At 32.0% G+C, this 20,080-nt stretch overlaps 3 protein-coding genes across 4 annotated transcripts; 2 read left to right on the top strand and 1 right to left on the bottom strand.

Annotated features, from left to right (window-relative positions):
• The first annotated feature begins 1,997 nt into the window (after window positions 1–1,997).
• Window positions 1,998–5,772, top strand: LOC112728647 ((3S,6E)-nerolidol synthase 1). Of its 2 annotated transcripts, none has more exons than XM_025778872.3 (7): window positions 1,998–2,246; window positions 2,667–2,931; window positions 3,876–4,248; window positions 4,321–4,542; window positions 4,756–4,894; window positions 4,972–5,220; window positions 5,303–5,772. In XM_025778872.3, the coding sequence occupies exons 1-7, from the start codon at window positions 2,088–2,090 to the stop codon at window positions 5,633–5,635; spliced, it is 1,740 nt and encodes a 579-aa protein (XP_025634657.1). In that variant the 5' UTR covers window positions 1,998–2,087; the 3' UTR covers window positions 5,636–5,772. The 2 variants fall into 2 exon arrangements, with proteins under 2 accessions (XP_025634657.1, XP_025634659.1); XM_025778874.2 differs by having other exon boundaries at window positions 2,030–2,246; window positions 2,650–2,931.
• Window positions 5,773–6,887: 1,115 nt separating this feature from the next.
• LOC112728648 (uncharacterized) lies at window positions 6,888–8,823 on the bottom strand. Its single transcript, XM_025778875.3, has one exon. The coding sequence runs from the start codon at window positions 8,319–8,321 to the stop codon at window positions 7,149–7,151; it is 1,173 nt and encodes a 390-aa protein (XP_025634660.1). The 5' UTR covers window positions 8,322–8,823; the 3' UTR covers window positions 6,888–7,148.
• LOC112729467 (transcription factor DYT1) lies at window positions 7,109–10,084 on the top strand. Its single transcript, XM_072210239.1, has 4 exons — window positions 7,109–9,307; window positions 9,395–9,571; window positions 9,636–9,812; window positions 9,891–10,084. Exons 1-4 carry the CDS (start codon window positions 9,083–9,085, stop codon window positions 9,969–9,971), a joined length of 660 nt encoding a protein of 219 aa, XP_072066340.1. The 5' UTR covers window positions 7,109–9,082; the 3' UTR covers window positions 9,972–10,084.
• The last annotated feature ends 9,996 nt before the right edge of the window (window positions 10,085–20,080 follow it).

The following is a 20,080-nucleotide window of genomic DNA, read 5'->3' as shown; positions in this document are numbered from 1 at the left end:
GGTATAAGCTCTATGTGGCTCATTTTAACCACACAATATAACAGCCAAAATCTTATTAGGTACGTATAGTAGAGTAGTCGTAGTTAATTAATGTGCTATTTTTCTGGTGGGATTTATGTAATCCCTTACACACAACAATGGATTATATCATATAATACTAATTAGCAGGTCAGAATCGGAAATATGTCTCAGCTATTCATCTAACATGCCTAATGCCTGTTTAGGTCTCAGCATAAGTGAAGAATAGAGATGGATAACTGAATTAGAGTTCTCAAATATTTAATTTATCCGTTTTGGTAGGTAGCGAATAATTTGTGTAGACAATTTGAATAATAGATTTTAGAATTGATCTAATAAAGTAATATTCCATCTTAAATTAATTTCTAAATTTTAATATTAAGATAACCATCTGCACACTTAATGAATTGAACATTCAGTTATTATTAACTGTGCATGAATAAATTAAATAAAAAGAAATAATCATCCAATTAAAAATAATAAACATAATCATTTACATACCTATTAAATTGAACATTCGATATATTCATTATTCACATTATTTAGTATTCTCGTCATCTAGCTATAAGAATGGATACGGTCCCTCTTTCTTTTAATAAGGGAAGATCAACATAAATGGTATGACTATTGTAGAACTGCGTAACAATGCAAATGCAAATGTAAATATATACATTTTGATTTTGTACACGTAGCATTTTGTTAGCCGAGTACAATCACAACAGGAGTATGTACTAAAATTACGAAAAATTTTATAAACTGTTTTTATTCATAAAAAATTATAATATTGACAAATATTTTTATAAAAAGATAAAATTATTTTTATATTATAAAAAAATAAATATTTATTTTTATTCATAAAAATTTTAGTGTTAATAAATTTACCAATAGCAAAATTAATATTTGAGTTTTTTCATCACACAAATTATTTTTCATAAATACAAACTTATTTTATTCATTTATAAACATTCTAAATTAATTTTATTGCATTTTTAATATAAAGCAGTCTATCATATATTTTATTATGTAATATTGTATCAATAAAAATAATTATTTTTAATATTAACTATGTACATGATAATTTAAATTCTAAAAAAATAAATATAATTAAATATTATATAAAATATTTAAACTCTAAAAATAATAGTTTTCTTCGAAAAACAAATCGTGCATGCAAATTGCAATCTACTAAAACTCTAATAGACTTCCGAAAACAGCACATCAAGATAAATTAGGTCTTGATATAAAGTCTACCAAACTCAAGCAATACGCCTCCGCCACAAATATCTTATCTTGCTTATAATAATATATGTTGCGGTAGTTATTTGTATATTATTTAAAAATATTTAAAATCAATAATTAATTATTAAATTCAATTATTTACCAAATAAAATACTTTTATTATATGTGGTGCGAATATTTATTGTTATTGAACTTACCATTTTATACAGGAAAAAATAAGAAATATTTAATAAATATTTTATATTTCAAATATTAGAATGACAAATAATGTACGTAAACTAATAAGAAAAAAAAAATTTAAGGGATAGATATTGTGAATCCAAAAAGTAATTATTCTTTTTCTAAATATCATGATTTTAGCAAAACATACGAAATGGCTCTCCATTATTATTTGTCATCCATATGCGGGCTCCCCATGCAAACCTTCATGTCTGCCGATCATCATAATGAGTGATGACGTCATTACATATATTGGATTTTAGTTGATAACTGATAAATGAATTTACCAAACATTATTTTAAGAACACATGTGTTCAGGTTATTATTAGTAAAATTAAAAAAATATATATTTTAACAAGCACACAATAATATTAAAAATTAAATCTTATACTTTTCAAGAAAAAAAAGTTAGTTAACAAAACTAATATGTACCTTTAAATCGTCCTTTATTTTTTTATTTCCTAAAAATTGAAAATTTTGAAAACGTTTTAATCATGATGTACCCATTTGGTTGCAGATCTATAAATAGGGTATCTATGTATCCTTATTTTCTGCACTCCTGGAATTCCTTTATATACACTAATACACAAACCTTAATATAGTATATATCTATGGCCATCTCTTACTCTTCCTTTGGTTTCTCCAATCAGATATCATTTTCACCCAACAAACCAAACCATGACTATTGGAGCCGTTGCCGTAGTAAAACCCATTTTACTATCGTATTCAACGAAACTATAAATAATCTTCCGGAAAATTTAAAACTCAAGGTAAATTAAATTGACTTTCTCCTTTTATTTTTCTTAATCTTCGATCTTTTTAAATAATGAATTAATTCACTGATCTGTATCATGGAACAAAAGTGATGACTCAAAAAAAAAAAAAATTGATGTTTGTACCATTTTTTTTTTTGCATTTTTTAATTATATTTTCTTTTTATATTATAAAAGATAAAAAAGTTTATTTTTTTCTCCCTTCTTATAAATCACTTTTAATAAAAAAAAATTAAAAAATCTAAAACAGAAATGTACAAAAAAGAAAATAGTAGTGCATATATCCAAAAAATATATGTAAGTATATACAACTCTTTTACTCATGTGTGCTATTTAGAGTGAAATTCTGGAAAAGATCTAAACTTCTTTTTGACTCCTTCCTCATTTCTGCATTTGATAGAGATTTATAAGTTTCAGGAAAGCGTAAAAGTGAGACATGGTGAAGTGGTGGAGAAAGTGAAGCGTGCACTGATGATGAGCAACGCAGAAGAATGCTTGTCAATGGTGGACTCCATCCAAAGGTTAGGCATTGAGCACCACTTTGAAGATGAGATTGCAGCAACAATTGAAAATAAATATCTTCAAACTCAGAGAAGCAATGAATATCATCGTCGTCAAAAGCTGTCAAGAGTTGCGCTTCAATTTCGTTTGTTGAGACAACAAGGCTACTACGCTCCCACAGGTTACTTAGTGATGTCATTTTCACTCTTTTAAGCCATAACTTTTACTTTTAGCCAACATATCAAATGACTTTAATTATCCCAAATATAGTCAAATTATTGAGGTGTGGAACCATGCCATGCAACACACGTTTTCCTACTCAATTATTTAGTTATTAAAGGGATTTTTTCAAAATGTTTTTCCCTTAAAAAGTTAAAATTTTTAAAGTACAAAAGCAAAAAATATAAATATTAATGTTAGAGAGTCAATTTTTTCAACTTACTTCGGTTAATTTTTTAAATTATTTTATTTATCTTAAATTTTAGATCATAAATCATAAATTTTTAGTTATAAATTTTTAAATTTTAAATTTTAAATTTTTTAAAAAATAATAATTTTTATAATTTTAAAAATATAAATATTAATTAACTAAAAATATTTTTTCCTTACTTTCCCTTTTTAGTTATTAATTTTTAAAAAAAATGATTCTCTGAAAAAAAAAACATATATGTTAACTCTAGAAATTTTTTAAAATTATTTTATTTATTTTAAATTTTAAATCTTAAATCATAAATTTTTAAACATAAATTCTTAAATTATAAATTCAAAATTTTAAATTTTTCAAAAATTAATAATTTTTTAAAATTTAAAAAATACTAATATTAGTTAACCAAAAATGATTGTCTCCTTTCACATTACTAAAAATGATTGTCTCCTTACTTTTGCTTTTAATTATTCACTACTTTATTCATTAGTCTTTTTTTTTTTTTAATGTATCGCCCAACCCAACATGTTAAGAACTAATTCGTCGCGAATCTGACAATATGAAAAAAGAAAAGGAAAAATTGAATAATTTACCCCGTATATGTTATTCTAGAAAATTTATCCGCAATGACAATATTGTTTAATGTTGTAATGCTAGTCTAAGATGGTGGTGCTAATCATGCATGTTGTTGCATCTTATAGACGTGTTTGATGAATACCGTAACACTAAAGGCGAGCTCAAACATACGTTATTATACGAGGACATAGATGAGTTAATTGCTTTGTTCGAAGCATCTCAACTAAGAATTCCAGGGGAGTATTTTCTTGATGAAGCAGAGGAGTTTAGCCGGCAGTACCTATGGTCCATTGCTTCAAGGTTTCATGATCATCCTCAAGCCAAATCTATTCAACACACATTGCGCTTCCCAATTCATAGAACTCTTCCACGATTCATTCCTCAAACCTTACAACTTTTTGGAAATGCACCGTGGACTACTTCTTTACAACAACTGTCTCAAATAGATACCCAACTCGTTAACTCTTTGCATCTCAAGGAAATTCTCCAAGTTTCCAAGTCAGTTCCCTTTGCTTTCTATTAATTCACGTTACTCTATATACATACATAGTAATTGTCATTTTAATATAGGTGGTGGAAAGATTTGGGTTTGGCGAAGGAGTTGAAGTTTGTTAGAGATGAAGCAATAAAATGGTACATGTGGCCCATGGCATGTCTCTCTGGTCCACGCTTCTCACAAGAAAGAGTTGACCTCACTAAACCTTTGTCCTTAATTTACATCGTCGATGATATCTTTGATTGTTATGGTGGAAGCATCCATGAACTCACCCTTTTCACTCATGCAGTCGAGAGGTATATGTACATGATGTTTTATACAAATACATACGGTAGAAACTCAGGTGCAGTCGATTTCACGTAAAGTTGATAACTAAAAGCTGTTAGATAATTTGACTGATTTGACTAAATTTTCATCTAACAGTTCTCAGTTATCAACTTGTGAAGTCGACACTTAAGTTTTCACCAATATATATATATAGAATTAAAACACGATTATTTGATATGTAGGTGGGACTTGGCAGCCATGGAAGAATTACCAAATTGCATGAAAGTGTGCTTTAAGGCTCTTTACGAAGTGACTAACGAGTTTGCGCTCAAGACCTATATCAAACACGGATTGAATCCAATAAGCACCTTAGTAAAATCGGTAATAAAATATTAATTATTTGCTACGAAAATACAAGTAATTAATTATTAATTATTGCATGCATGATAATGTTGCAGTGGGTAAAACTATTCAATGCATTCCTGGAAGAAGCAAAATGGTTTGCGTCAGGGAATCTACCAAGTGCTGAGGAGTATTTGAAAATTGGTAGAGTGAGTACAGGGGTGCACGTGATCCTTGTCCATGCTTTCTTTTCCATGGGTCAGGGATTAACCAATCACAATGTGACTCTAATGAATGAATTCCCAACCATTATATCCACATTAAGCACAATTCTTAGGCTATGTGATGACTTGGAAGGCCACAACGTAATTATCACCACCATCACATAAACTCTGTTTTCTCTCTTTCTCTTTATCAATACATATTTTATATTTTTCACTGCTGCAGGAATCTAACAAAGATGATACTAGTGATGGATCGTACATAAAATGCTACATAAAGGATCACTCTGGAATTTCAATTGAAGAGACACGAAAGCATATCAGTCATCGAATTTCAGAAGAATGGAAACGACTTAACCAGGAATTGCTAGCACCGGAAAATCAATTACCATCGTCTTTTGTTAGAATGTGCTTCAATGCTGCTCGCATGGTACCTCTCATGTACAGCTATGATGGCGATAGCCCATCAAAGCTAGAGGAGCATGTCAAGTCCTTGCTCTACAATGGTGCTAACCTACAAGCTACTCCTCCACAAGATCACGCCACAGTTGTTGCCTGAAGCAACCATAGGATAAAGATTGATCCATGAATAAAATAATTCTAAAAGTATACAGTAAATATAAGCTCAAGTGTATTGTAAATTGTTTCGAGAGCCATGTACAATAAATAAGCAATGAAAGTTCTTTGGAAAATTAATATTTTCTTATCTTTTAAAAATCTATTTTAAAATATAATAATAAATTTGTTACAATATTTTTAATAATAAAAATGTTTTTTATAGTATCTTTAGACAAATATATTTTTAGGACAAATATTTGTAACATCCTTATTTTAATTGGGCAATGGATTGTTGCCCATAGTTAATATGCAGGTTGACTCCTCCTGTAATGCCACGTGGGGTCATGCTCCGCTTACCCTGGCAATGATGACGCAGGCAATCTTAAGTTCTTCATTTGGTTGTTATAAAATGCACAGAATTATAAAAGAAATGTCTATTGTCTATAGTTAGTTGGGCACGTCACACACGACATTGAAGATTATGAAATACATCAATATCTATCTTGGTCTTTTATTCACTGTGGACCATGCAATACATCAGGACCAAAAACAAGGTATATACATGAATTATAAAGGATTATTATTATCATTATTATGTTGGTCTAGAAAGATTTATTATTTTAAAGACAAAATTTGGGTTGTTAGATTTGCGATTGGTAAGGACGGATTTGAGATTCCTTAGTTTTTGTAAAATGCATTAACTTTACAAAGGATGATGAATGAAAATGCAGAAAAAATGAACAGTATTTATTTAAACAAAAAACATTGTTCAATAACTTATCTTACTGTGGAACCCACCAAATAATTTTATGGTAATCTCTTATCTTAATCAACGATAGCCTTTACTCTCCGGCTGAAAGATGAAACGAGATTCTTATTCTTCTCCAGCCGATATCAGACCAAAATAATATAATTATAAAAGAGCATTCTCAAAAAATAAAAACTCTAATATCTGCCAAATTATTTTTAAATGAATATTTCTGAACATAAACCATCACTTCTAGACTTGTAGTCAAAATTCAAGGCTGGAAACTCAACTCGACTGAAAGACAAAGTGAGGGAGCTAAGAAACGACCATGGAATTGCATCTTTGCCAATGCCAAGTAGAGAAAAATGTTAAGAGATAGCATAACTGCATAAGGATATATGGTGTATCAATGAAGACAAACTTACTTTGGCTCTTGTAGGTGTAAAAAAGCCATATGTCAGAGCCACGAGACTGAAGACATTTTCATTCTTTGGGACATAACCAATTACTCATAAGGCCAAGTTCGCATGAATAATTCATTTGATGGCTAATACCTAAGGACCTAAAAGGAGCAGCGCAATCGCACAGCAAAGGCCATTTTCAAGCAATCAGTTTACTGATCTCAGAATGCTAAACAAAACGTATTAAGCCATTTTTAGTGGCAATGGCAAATTCACCACTTATGACAGAACATCAAATAAAGTGCAAGATTAACGGTAGACACAAGACACACACACACACACACACAAAAGGGTTCTACTCTACTCTACTCGCTCTTCTTTTCCTCTGCTGGTCCAGGCAAATTTAGCTTATAGCGGCAATACTTATTTGCTTTCCCTAGTTCCACAATCTCCTCCGCCTCTGAAACCATAGACTCGGCCACCAGCTTATCAACCACGAGCTGCAGCAACGACCCATCAACACGCAACCTATGGTTGAAGATGTCCTTAGACACCTCATGTGCTGTTTTCAAATCACCCTTCTCACACAGGAAAGGAACAAGTGTGGCATAAGTGACCTTATGAGGATCAAACTCAGATTTCCCAATCTCACCAAACCACTTCTTTGCTTCATCCAAATTGCCCTCATTCACAAACCCCTTAATCAAGGCATTGAAGCTGAAAACATCAGGCTTCACACCATCCTTCTTCATTTCCTCGATGAACTCAACGGCTTCCTTTGTTTTCTTCTCCAGAGCCAACCCCATCAACCTCGAATTGCAGGTCCTGATATCAGGTGCAATACCCTTCCCACGCTTCGAAACCCACAGCTTCTCCCCATCCTCAAAACGACCATTTGCATACAACGCATCAAGCAGCGTGTTGAAAGTGATCAAATCAGGCTTCACTCCCTTCTTCTCCATCTCGTCAAGCATCTCCAACCCTGAATCGAAAGAACCAGATTCGCATAAAGCCTTGATGAGGGTGTTGTAGGACACCAAGTTAGGCTCCACGGAGAGCTCCTTGGGAAGCTCCTTGAAAAGGGTGTGGACGAGGTCAAACTTGCGAGAGTGAAGGTACGCGGCGAGGAGGGCGTTGAAGGAGAGCACGGTGCGAGTGCAGTTTCGTTGGGGCATTTCGTCGAACAACTTGCGGGCATGGCGGTACATGCGAGATTTCCCATAGAGCGTGATGATGCGGGAGCAGAAGCCCTCCTTGTCGATCTCCGGGTACTTCTTCTGGTGGTCGAGGATGTTGCGGACGCAGCTGAATCTCTTGGCGGAGGCGAGGCGGCGAACGGTGTCCTCGTATATGCCAGTCTTTTTGCGGAAGCGCTCAAGGTCGGAGGCCTTCTTGAACTTCTCCACGAGTAGCCTGAAGTTCGATTCCTTGTACAGGTCCTGAGATATTGCCTTGATGCTGGTTGTTGATGCGGCGGAGGAGGTGGTGGCGGATTGTGTGGCCGTGCAGAGGCTGCGGTGGAGAACGCGACGATACATGGCCGTGGAGCGTGGAGCGTTTTTCGCTACAAGAATTGGAGGGTGGCGGAAGAACTCATGTTAGGTCTCAGTCTCACAGTAAATGAGTATTGGATCATATCATGTTAAGGCCCATTTTGATTTTCTTATTGGGCTCAGATCAGAGTGTTGGCCCAACAGAGGATAACATGAGCATAACATGAGAGGAAAGCTAAGGAGACTACTCACAGTAGGTACAGCACATGACAAGTTGGGGTTATATCATGTTGATGTACTTAACAAAAATTCTTGGAACTTTCTAAGAAGCAAAAGGCATCAAGGATGTGGCCATTTGCTCTAACAACCTCAGTCAATCGTACTTTGGCAGTCAACAAGGACTAACTGCCACACATCACTCAGTTCCCAAACTTCACATTTTGTTTGCTCATGTAGATGCACAAATACCACAAATAAATTAATTCATCTATAGGCCACTAACTAAACTGCATTAATTCATTAATGATCTAATGTTATACTTTTACCTTGTGAAGCTCTACAATTTTTTATTTTCAAGTGTACATTGATTTTAAAATAAATTTGATTTCTCATGACACTTTTATGACCCAAAAAAAACAACTTTTTCTCTCTCTCACAAGAATAAGGTGTGTTAACTCTTGGACCAACCAAATGAAATCCCCCCATAAAACACACACACGCCAAAATATACAACAACATCTCTGATCTGACATGATTGCTTTGTGAGAAGCATTTTAATTTGTTTCTTAAGAAAAGTTGCTCCAAGAATGGGAAACCTATATGATAATAGGCTAACAGTGTCTGTAGATGAGTTATATTTCAATGCTGAAAACAGTAGCATCAACAAGAGGGGGAGGATGGGAAGGAGGAACTATGATGCTGATGACACAGTAGTGTACAAATCCAAGAACCTTGAGACTGAGAGGAGGAGGAGACAGAAGCTGAGTGACAGGCTCTTGATGCTGCGCTCCTTAGTCCCCATCATCACAAATGCAACCACCTTAACCCTTCTCTTTTAATTACCCAATGCTTTCTTGTAATTCTCTGCTCATTATGAAGCCTGCTTTTGATTTCTTCAGATGAACAAAGCAACAATAATTGAGGATGCCATCACTTACATTAAGAACCTTAAAGACAAAGTTGACAGTCTCACCCGAGAGCTTCAGGAAATAGAAGCAACATCGGAGACAACACTTGTAGAACCAAAGACTAATGAGACTAACAATGGTGAAGCCATGAAAGAATGGGGGATAAAGGTTAACCTTAGCTTTTTCCAATTGGCACCTTTACAAGTACAATTATAATAATGTTGTTTTACAGGAAGAGGTGAGAGTGACCAACATTGATGGAAAGAAGCTGTGGTTGAAGCTGATCATCGAGAAGAAGAAGGGAAGGTTCACACAGTTGATGGATGCCATTCATTCGTTTGGCATAGAGCTCATAGACACAAATGTTACAACCATGAAAGGAGCACTTTTGATCACAGCTTCTATACAGGTGAGTAGTCATCTACCATTATTTCCTTTCATTTCAGCAACTATGCTCTATCACCTTACTCACAATCTTATGCTTCAGGGCATGGATGGTGAAGCCCTTGTGGTTCAGCAAACCAAAGAGTTGATGCTAGATATTATCAACTCCACACACACCTATTGACATTTTTACTTGTTCATTTGTTCATCAATTCATGATATGAATTAACTTATTAAGAGAGTATTATTATTATTGCAATAATAATTTATAAAATTTGTTAGCAGAGAATTCAGAAACTACAAGAAGCTCATTTATTTTTCCTCCAATTAAAGTCCGTTTTTTTAGATTAAGCACGTTAATAAAAATGAAGCGAAATGACCAAATTAAATATATATTCCTAGTTAGAGAAATTTTATAGGTAGTTACTTCTAATAATTAAATAGAATAAAAACACGATGATGTTGGGTTAGAAAGTGAGAAGAGTCTGTGACTGCTTAAAGCGTATAGAGATGTAGTAGCAGAATCAGCATTGTCTAGTTACTGCTCAGTTGCAAAAGTGAGGTGTTGAGTACCTCAATAAAACAGTACATAGTACATAGTACATACATACATGCATCTATATAGGAAAATGAATTCAATATATCCAAATTAAATGTTAGCTATTTGAATCTACACCCAAGATTACACATGAAATTTGGGTTTAAATATTTATTTAGGACTTTAGGTACATATTTAGTTTTCATTAAAAAGGAAAAAAAAAATTATCATTATATAACTCCCACACTCACACTATGAGATTTTTAAACCTTATCCGAGTGATGAGATTTAAACTTGGTGTAACTTTTTTTTTTTTTATTTGTCGGGGGTGTAGTGTAACTGTGTAAGTGTAACTATATTCAGAAGCAATCTAATTTGCCATTTGATCTAGGCATCAACTAAAAAAGAACATTAAAATTTAAAAGAACTTTTTGCCTCAAAATCTTTTTTGAGGTTACATCCTGAATAGGTTTTTTTTTGGGGCTCTTAAATAATATTCTATACAATTAGAAATAAACAAACTCAGTTTTTTTAAGAAAAAAATGTGGGATCACTTTTTTTCTTTTGGGCTATGGGCTAACTTTTAGGTCACAGGATAATCGAATCCAATTGTCTTGGTTGATATTGGATTTTTGGAACCCACTATTTCTCGAAGGTATTTTTTCTGTGTGCTTTCATGTTACATTAAAATTTGGATTTCAAAAACAATTTCTTTATTGACAAAAAAAAAAAAAAAAAACCATTTCCTTAAGGATTTGTTTGGATGCAAAATGAAAAATAAATGGTAAGAAAATGGATGAAAAGAAAATGAGAGAAAAGAAAATAGAAGAAAAAATTAATTTTTTTGTATTGTTTGGATGAGGAGAAAATAAAAGGAAAGAAAGTAGAAAGAAAATTTTTTCTTGTTTGGATAGAAAGAAAAATAAAAAGAGAGAAAATGATACCTAAATAAAATTACATTAATATCCTTATTTATATTATATAAAAATTATAATATATTAATATAACATAAAGAGTAAATTTGTAATATTATACTTATGTACAAAATTTTTTCAATTTTCTTGCATAAGTGAAGTGAAAACTTAAACATGAGTCCCACGTCAATCTTTTTCTTTTCCATCCAATTTCCTTTCACATCCAATCAAAGAAAAACTAAGTTTTCTATTCATTTTCATTCTCTCTATTTTCTTTCTTAGTTTTCTTTTGTTCCAAATACAGTGTAAAAGACCCGAAACATGAAGCTGATTCCACCGATAATAATTATTGTGAGTAGAATTTTAATAAATATATTAAAAGTTTAAATTTTATAATTTTTAAATTAATAATCTTAACATATGTCCTAAAAATTTATACAGTTAACTTCACGTTAAATTGATAATTGAGAACCGTTAGATAAAAATTTAGTCAAATTATTCGAATTATTTAACGTCTCTCAACTGTTAACTTCACGTGAAGTTGACTGTACCTAGATTTTCACCTAATTAAATTTATAAAAATATATTAAAAGAACAAAACGAAAACTAAGGAAGCCAAGAACAATGAAACCCCGCCAAATAAATCTAGTACACCAAACCTTGAATTCAATGCCTTCACTACAGTGTATTTATTGAGGCAATATGTTGCGTTTTGAAGCAATATACTTATATACATAGATCACCTTCAATAGCTCTTCTGATATTCTAAATTCTAACACCGGCCTAAAATTTTCTACTACTGTCTTGAATTAATGTTATCTTGTTACCCAAAAAATTAATGTTATCTTTGCTTTAGATATGTTGATTACCTCCATTTCTTTTAGCTGTGCTGTACCAAAAATTATTGTACCTTAATTAATCTGTATCAAATGAGGTCGACCTATCTATTCGCCCCATAGACTATCTTATCATTAAATGATAGAAAAAGGAGCAGTTTAACCGTCTGCTGTGAGGAAATTGGAATGTAGTAATTGGAAGGAAGGAGCAAAAATATTTTCATATTTTGACGTTTCCGTGAAAGTGACTTTCTAAAAAATATTCTATTTATTAGTTAGTTTTATACACATATCTAACTTTCTATATATTAATGGTCTAATTGATTTTGATTGAGCTAACTTAACACAGAAATCTTAGTATTTATATATGACTTGGTTTGATAATATTTTGTAGAGTAAAGTATTGTTTTTGTCCCCAACGTTTGGGGTAAATCCTATTTGTATCCCTAACGTTTTGTAAAAGTGATCCAATGTTATCCTGCCGTCAATTACACATCATGAGCGCTTTAGTTTGAATTTTAAAAATCTCTTCTTGAAGTTAGAATACAAATGTCTAGGATAGAATCGATGATCTACTCCGAAAAATAGCTCATCAAATGTTGAAACTAATTCCTACAACCATTTACATAATTCACTTTTCTAGGGACATAATTGAATCTAAACACAAATAATGGGTATAATATTAAAATCAAACACATCCAAGTGAGACCTAATTGAGAATGAATACATTCAAGTGAGAATAATTGAAAAATATAATCTGATTTGCTAGTATAATTGATAGTAGGATAACATTGAATCACTTTATAAATGTTAAGGATATAAATAGGACGATTTAAACGTTAGGGACACAAATAGGACTTACCCCAAATGTTGGGGACAAAAACGATACTTTACTCTATTTTTTAAAGCATAAATATTTTATTGGTTTGTATTTGATAGAAAAAAATTACGTATTTTTTTTATAGTTTTTAAAAGTTAGTGGTATTTTTAAAAATTAGTTTATAATTTTTAAAATTAAAAAATATAATATTATATATTAATAATATCTAAATTTATCTTTATATTTATATTTATTATGATTTTAAATTTTAAAAAATATTTTACCAAATATAATTACTATTTGTTCTGAAATATTCTCTAAACTCATTATTATTAAGAATTAAGTTAAAGAGTACGTAAAAAGAATTAGTTTTGATCTAAGATTCTAAGAAGATTTCATAGAAAATGTTATGAATATAAATAGTAATCCTTCATTAATTAACATAATACCTAATAATTCATTAAGGGGGTTAAAAGATTTATTTTCAGAGTTGTTTATGCTAGTTGTTGATAAAAATTACGTTATTAACGAATATGGATTGCGGAACGACTTATTGTGGGTATAGAATTTGCAATGGAAAAAACCGTTAAAAAGATAGAAAGAAGCCACCGGGGTCAAATGGGCTAGTCTGACTCATTCAGGTCCGGATTGTTAAACTCGTGAGTTAAATAAGTTGGACCGTTTAAACTCGTTTCATTCACGGATCTTAATTTTTCAATCCGCACCGTTTATGGTCAGTTTGGTGGGTTAAACGGGTCAGTGCGTTTATCTTTTTATTTTATTTTTTGATAAAAAATATCACTTTTAAATAAAAAAATTAAGAAATAATATTTTTTTTAGTTGGTGGGTCGGATTTTTGGATCGGATCGGAAGAAATATCGGCTAAAAGTGTTATTTTTTTTTAAAAAATATAAAAAAAATAAACGAGCCACCCATTTAGCCTACAGATTAACCCGTTTAACTCGTCATTTTTTTGAATTAATCAGGCTTAGTCCGTTTAGCCCAAGACTTAATTTTAGAGACAAAGTCCACCTATTTAAATGGATAAATAGATTGGTCCGATAGGTTTGACCCATTTTAACGGCGCTAACCTTGTATGATTTTTAACATATTTTGCTAAGAGTGGGCTTTTATGAGAAAGGAATTGATAGGTTATGTTTGAAATATGACAACAGTGAGAATTTTTCTGTGAATTTTTTTTTTGTAGGTTTTCTATAAAAATAAAGAGGAGGAGCCAAATATATATAACATTTCGAAGAACTTGTGGAGAAGTCTTGTGACACCTCATATTGAGATGGCTTGGTTTGTTATCTTGAAAAAATTTAATGAGGGATAAATTCAGTAAATATAGTATCATTGATCAAGTTTTTGCGTTTTGTGTGTTTTGTGGTATGAAGGTGAAAAGTATTCACCATTTATTCTTTGTCTGTGAAATGTCTTAAAAGGTATGGGGTGATTTTTTAAACTCCTTTGGATTATCTTGGGTGTGGCCAGAAGATTACAGAGACTGTTTTAATTTGTGGTCAATATGTTATGTGTCGAGAAGATCAAAAGTGGGGTGGATGGTCTTGTTTTTTGTCATGCTATGGAGTATATGGAGGATGAAAATAAGGCAGAGTTTAATTAAAAAGTCCTAAATATGGAGAAATTAAAAAGCTGAATTGAGCACTCACTATAACATTTTGGGTCTATGGTTACGATTTTTTTTGTCACGGTAAAAAAATCGTGATCATAGATTCTCTATGGTTACGATTTTTTAGAATGACAGAAAAAAATAGTTATGGTCACGGTTTTTTTGGAAAGGGTGACCATAGAGTACATATAGTCACGGATTTTTAAAAAAGGGCGGCCTAAAAGGGTTTATAGTCACAATTTTGAGGGGTGACTTAAAGGGATCTATGGTCACGGTTTTTAAAAAAAATGTGACTTAAAAGGGTCTATGATCACGGTTTTGGGGGCTGGCCTAAAGGGGTCTATAGTCACGGTTTTGGGGGCTGGCCTAAAGGGGTCTATAGTCACGGTTTTGGGAGGTGGTAGAACAATTAGTTCATAAGGACTGCCATTGTATAACCATTCATCAATAGATGCTGCTTCCCATATCAGGTAAAAGTGCAAACCTATAGCCGCCGAAGTAGGAATAATGGCACCCGAAATAATATTGTTTTCATAAAGTAGAGATCCAGAAACAGGCTCACGAATACTATCAATATCTATTGGAGGGGCAGCAATGAAAGTGATAATAAATACAGAAATTGTGGTTAATAAAGTAGGGATCATCAAAACACCAAACCATCCAATGTAAAGACGATTTTCAGTGCTGGTTATCCAGTTACAGAAGCGACCCCATAGGCTTTCACTCTCGCGTCTCTCTAAAATTGCAGTTATGGAAAAATCTTGGTTTTTTTAATTATCAGGGACTCCCAAGCACACGAATTCTCTCTAACTAAAAGGGTCTATAGTCACGGTTTTGGTGGTTACCTAAAGGGGTCTATGGTCACGATTTTTTATAGTGACCAAAAATGGGCTATGGTCACGATTTTTCAAAAAAAGGGTGATCTAAAAGGGTCTATGGTCACGATTTTTCGGAAGGGTGACCTAAAAGAGTCTATGGTCACGGTTTTGAGGGTGACCTAAAGGGGTCTATGGTCACGGTTTTGGGGGTGACCTAAACGGGTCTATGGTCACGGTTTTAGGGGGTGACCTAAAGGGGGTCTATGATCACGGTTTTTTACAGTGACCAAAAAGTGTATATGGTCACGGTTTTTCAGAAGGGTGGCCTAAAAGGGTCTATGGTCACGGTTTTGGGAGGTGACTTAAAGGGGTCTATAGTCACGGTTTTGGGGGGTGACCTAAAGGGGTCTATGGTCGCAGTTTTAATCATTTGAGTTTAAATTAATTAAGATTTTTATGTATTTTTTATAATTTTAAATATTTTATCTTTTTTAAAATTTAAAAATTTTAATAGAATAAATGACCATTTGTACCCATAAAAGATGAAAACGCTGACATATGTACCTACACTAAATCGAAACTAAACTTGTACACACACAAGATGTTCTCAGTGTGACAAAAGTACCCTGTCTTTAGAGGGTTTGAGTGTCACGTAGGGTACTTTTGTCACACGGAGGGCGTGGGTACAAGTTTAGTTTCGATCTAGTGTAGGTATATATATCAGTGTTTTCATCTTTTATGGATACAAATGGTCATTTATTCTAATAATTAAAAGCTAATAATAATTTTATATGATTTATTGATATTAAAATTTTAAATTTAATTTTATAAATAAAAAATTAAGTTGAATACTATTAATTTTAAATTAAAAAAAGATTTAAAACTTAATAATATAAAAAATGATTTAATAACTTCATAATAAAAGTGTTATATAATTAAATTTAAGAAATTTTTATTATGAATAAATTATGGTTTATTTTATTAAATTGAGTTCTTAGAGATTAATTTATTAAGAATGATTAAATAGATTTTTGTAAATACTTTAGATTTAAGTCAATTAATACTTATGTACAACTTTTATTTTAATTGGTTATTTTATATAAATTGAAATTAAAGTTATAATGAAAAAATAATGAAAGCACATATAATTTAATTTAGGTAATTGATATTTCGAGTTTAACAGTATTTTATAAGATGTGATTAGTATGTTTATTTTATAATTTAAATTAGAAATAATTATTTGAACTCAATGATATCTTGATAAATGAAATTTTATGTGTTCTGAAAATAATCTTCATAGTATTATATTTAAATTCTAAATTATTATTTTATCTCAAATATTTTGTAAAATTGTTATATTGCTCGTGTATATTTTACACTAGTCCTAAAAATTTCTAATAAAAACCCTAATATCCCAAAATTTTCCAATTTACTACCCTAAATCCCTAAACACACGCACACAACACTCAGTAAGTGAGGGAGAAAGGAAAAACAGAGAAGGGAGAAGGGGGAGCTCGAGGGAGAAGAAGGGAAGAGAGGAGGGGACGACGCGGCTGGGTCTTTATTGCCGTCACCGTTGTCGTTGAGGCGCCAGAGGAGAGAGAGATTTGCTTTGCAGAGGCGTTGAGGGAGACAGACGCGACGCGAGGAAGAGGAGCTCGTCTTCGTTGCCGCCGTCGCCGCGCCTTGCCGCCGTTGTCGTTGATGGAAGCCGCCACCATCGTTGGGAGGAACCAAACAGGGAGAGGAGGTCGTCGTTGATGCTACCGCAGAAAGGAAGGAAGCAACGCGTGTGAGGAAGTGACGCAACAGAGGAGGAGCCGTTCCTCTGCCGCCGCTAGAATTCCTGGTCGCCGCCGGAATTCAGGAGAGTTAATCGTGCCTAGCTACCATAATCACCACCTCTGAACCTTATTTGCTTTGTAACAACCTTGCGCTTGCTTCTGATGTTTTTGACTCTGTTGAGTTTGCTGAAATTATCACAGTTGAAGCTTGTCACCAGAGAAGACAAGTTGTTGCGGCATCCTTTTCATTCTGACATCGATTCTCCCGTTCAAAACCCTTTAACGCTTTCACTCTTGTTCTGTTTAGCATTGCTTCTCTGTTATATTCTTATTTTAATTACGGTAGCCAATATATTTGTTTTAGTACTGCTGTGTTCTGCCGAAAATGTCGAAATTATTGCTGCGAGTGTGATCATAGTTGGTGTCGCTGTCTCTGTTCCGATTACGTTGGAATTGTTGCTGCTGCTGCCATGATTGGGGATAAAGGAGCTTTTTGCGTTAAATTATGCGATTGCTTCATCAAGGTAGGGGGTTTAATTTAAGCGGTTTTAATTTAAGAATGCCCACAAGGTTTATTGAGTAATTGCAAATGGGTTTAATTATTGTAAATAATTGATTGACTATATGGATGTTGAATATGATTGAGCTTGTTGATTTTATGAGATTGATTGATTATGTGTGAATTATGAATTGTTGATAAATAATTGCTGAGAGTGAATCCTAATGTTATTGGTTGATTACTGTTGAGCTAGTTATTAGATATATTATAGTGGTGGTGGGCTTGGTTGATGACTATATTTTTTTTGTCTTAATGATAGATTAGGAATTTTAATTTTATTTATTTTCCAGAGGTCATGCATCAACTTTATTTATGTGATTAGTATGTAAAAATTTTAAATGTTTTTGTATCTATTTTCTTTGATTTTTCAAATAGCTCTGTATTTTTTAAGATATTTTTTAATTATTGATATGTAAAATCTTCAATTGCTAAACTGTAAATATTTTCTAGAATATGCTTGATTATGTCTCATTTTAAGATTGATTATTTTCAAGAAGTTTAAAATAGAAATTATTTTGTATTTTATATTAATTCGGATTAATATTTGTTAATTGATTATTTTGTTTACCTACTCTTGAATGTTCTTTACCTTCTCTTGAATTTTTTGTTTTGTTTTGTATACAGGATAATTTTTTTGGACTTGTAAAGACAAAAGGAGTTGACTAGTTGTTGTGGTATCGTGTATAACAACTTCAAATGGCATCTCAAAATGAAGGAACTAAACAGTAAGTTTATATCATACTTGTTATATAAAATAGTTTAATGTTAACTTTATTGTTGATTTATTGGCCTAAGATTACTAGTTTTTATTATACCTAGTATGTCTTTTTTATTTAGTTCAAAACCTTAGCAAATGCTCCTTGTTATTTAGTGGATGAAATTTTCATGTTGATTGACTTATTAAATTTGTGCTCCATATTCATTATTCAACTGTACTGCATCATCAAAAATATTTTTTCTCTGTTCTAACATGTTTATTTCTTTTGCTAGCAGGAGGACATGATGATGTGAAGAAAATATGTTCTATACAAATATAAGATGGGATGGGTCTTATAATTAGTTTGGCTATCTAAATGTATTATTTTGATGTGTTCTTTACTTTTTGATAAGAGACTTTATCCGATGTTATATGTAATAGATAAATTACACCCTATTTTGATTAGTGTTATAATGGATATCTAGTTTTTAATGAAATTTTTATGATTTGGATTTATCAAATTTCTCATTCATAGATTTATTTTGTGATTATCATCATTTTGGGATGTGATTATTCTTTAAAAAAATTAAATCTCATAACATAAAACAGGCTATGGTCACCGTTTAAAAATAGGGTGGCCATAGATAAGCTATGGCTACGGTGAAAACCGTGACCATAGATAAGGCTATGGTCATGGTTAAGGTAGGGTGACCATAAAGGCTATGGTTACGGTGAAAAACCGTGACCATGGATAAGGCTATGGTCACGGTTTAAGGAGGAGTGACCATAGGAACTATGGTCACGGTTTTGGGGAGGGGTGACCATAAAGACTATGGTCATAGTAAAAAAACGCGACCTAAAGTACTAGAATTTGAACATTACAACCGTGACCATAGAAACTATGACCATAAATAAAAAAAATCGTGACCATAGATCTATGACTACAAGAGAATAGGCCACGATAAAAAAATTGTAACCATAAACCTATGGTCACCATTTTCACTAACCGTGATCGCATACCTTTTTTTTGTAGTGACTATAAGATGTGGCTTAAAGAATGGGATGAATGTAAGTTGGTAGGCATAGGTGTTATATATTTTTGATTGTTGTTGCGGTTGTGGTGTGTGTTTTTTATTTTAATTTGGGTTGTTTCTCTTTTTTTTTGGATGTATTGTATTTGTTGATTTCTATTGTACCTCACTTCCTTTTGAGAAACTAGTGAATTGTTAGTTATCAAAAAAAAAAAAAAACTCATTTTATGAGTGTAATATATCTACATTGTAACGAGCATTTTTTTTTTCTTAGAAGAGAAAGTTCCAATTGATTATATATGTATCTAAAAGAATGTGACTCAATGCATGATACCACAACAAAACATCAAGTAACATGTGAGAAGAAAGTTCATTCTCTTAAACTAACTAAATCTAAAAGGTAACTCATAAAAATAGACTGATGAAAAAAGAGCATGTCATAAAAAAGATATATAAAAAAAGTATTTTGAGTAAAGAAATGCTAGTTCATAAAGAAAGGTAATTCTCGTCGACTTAAAATCAACTAAACTTAGTGATATGCATTATTTTAAATATGTACATTTAGATTTTTTTTGCGATTCATACTTACTTGAGTATTAAAATACAATTTTTATTATTGGGAATGATAAACTTAAAATATTAGAAATTTAGAATAAGAAGATG

Source organism: Arachis hypogaea, chromosome 12 (genome assembly GCF_003086295.3).
Source record: "Arachis hypogaea cultivar Tifrunner chromosome 12, arahy.Tifrunner.gnm2.J5K5, whole genome shotgun sequence".
Taxonomy (NCBI): domain Eukaryota; kingdom Viridiplantae; phylum Streptophyta; class Magnoliopsida; order Fabales; family Fabaceae; genus Arachis; species Arachis hypogaea.
This window is presented reverse-complemented; position numbering and strand designations above follow the sequence as displayed.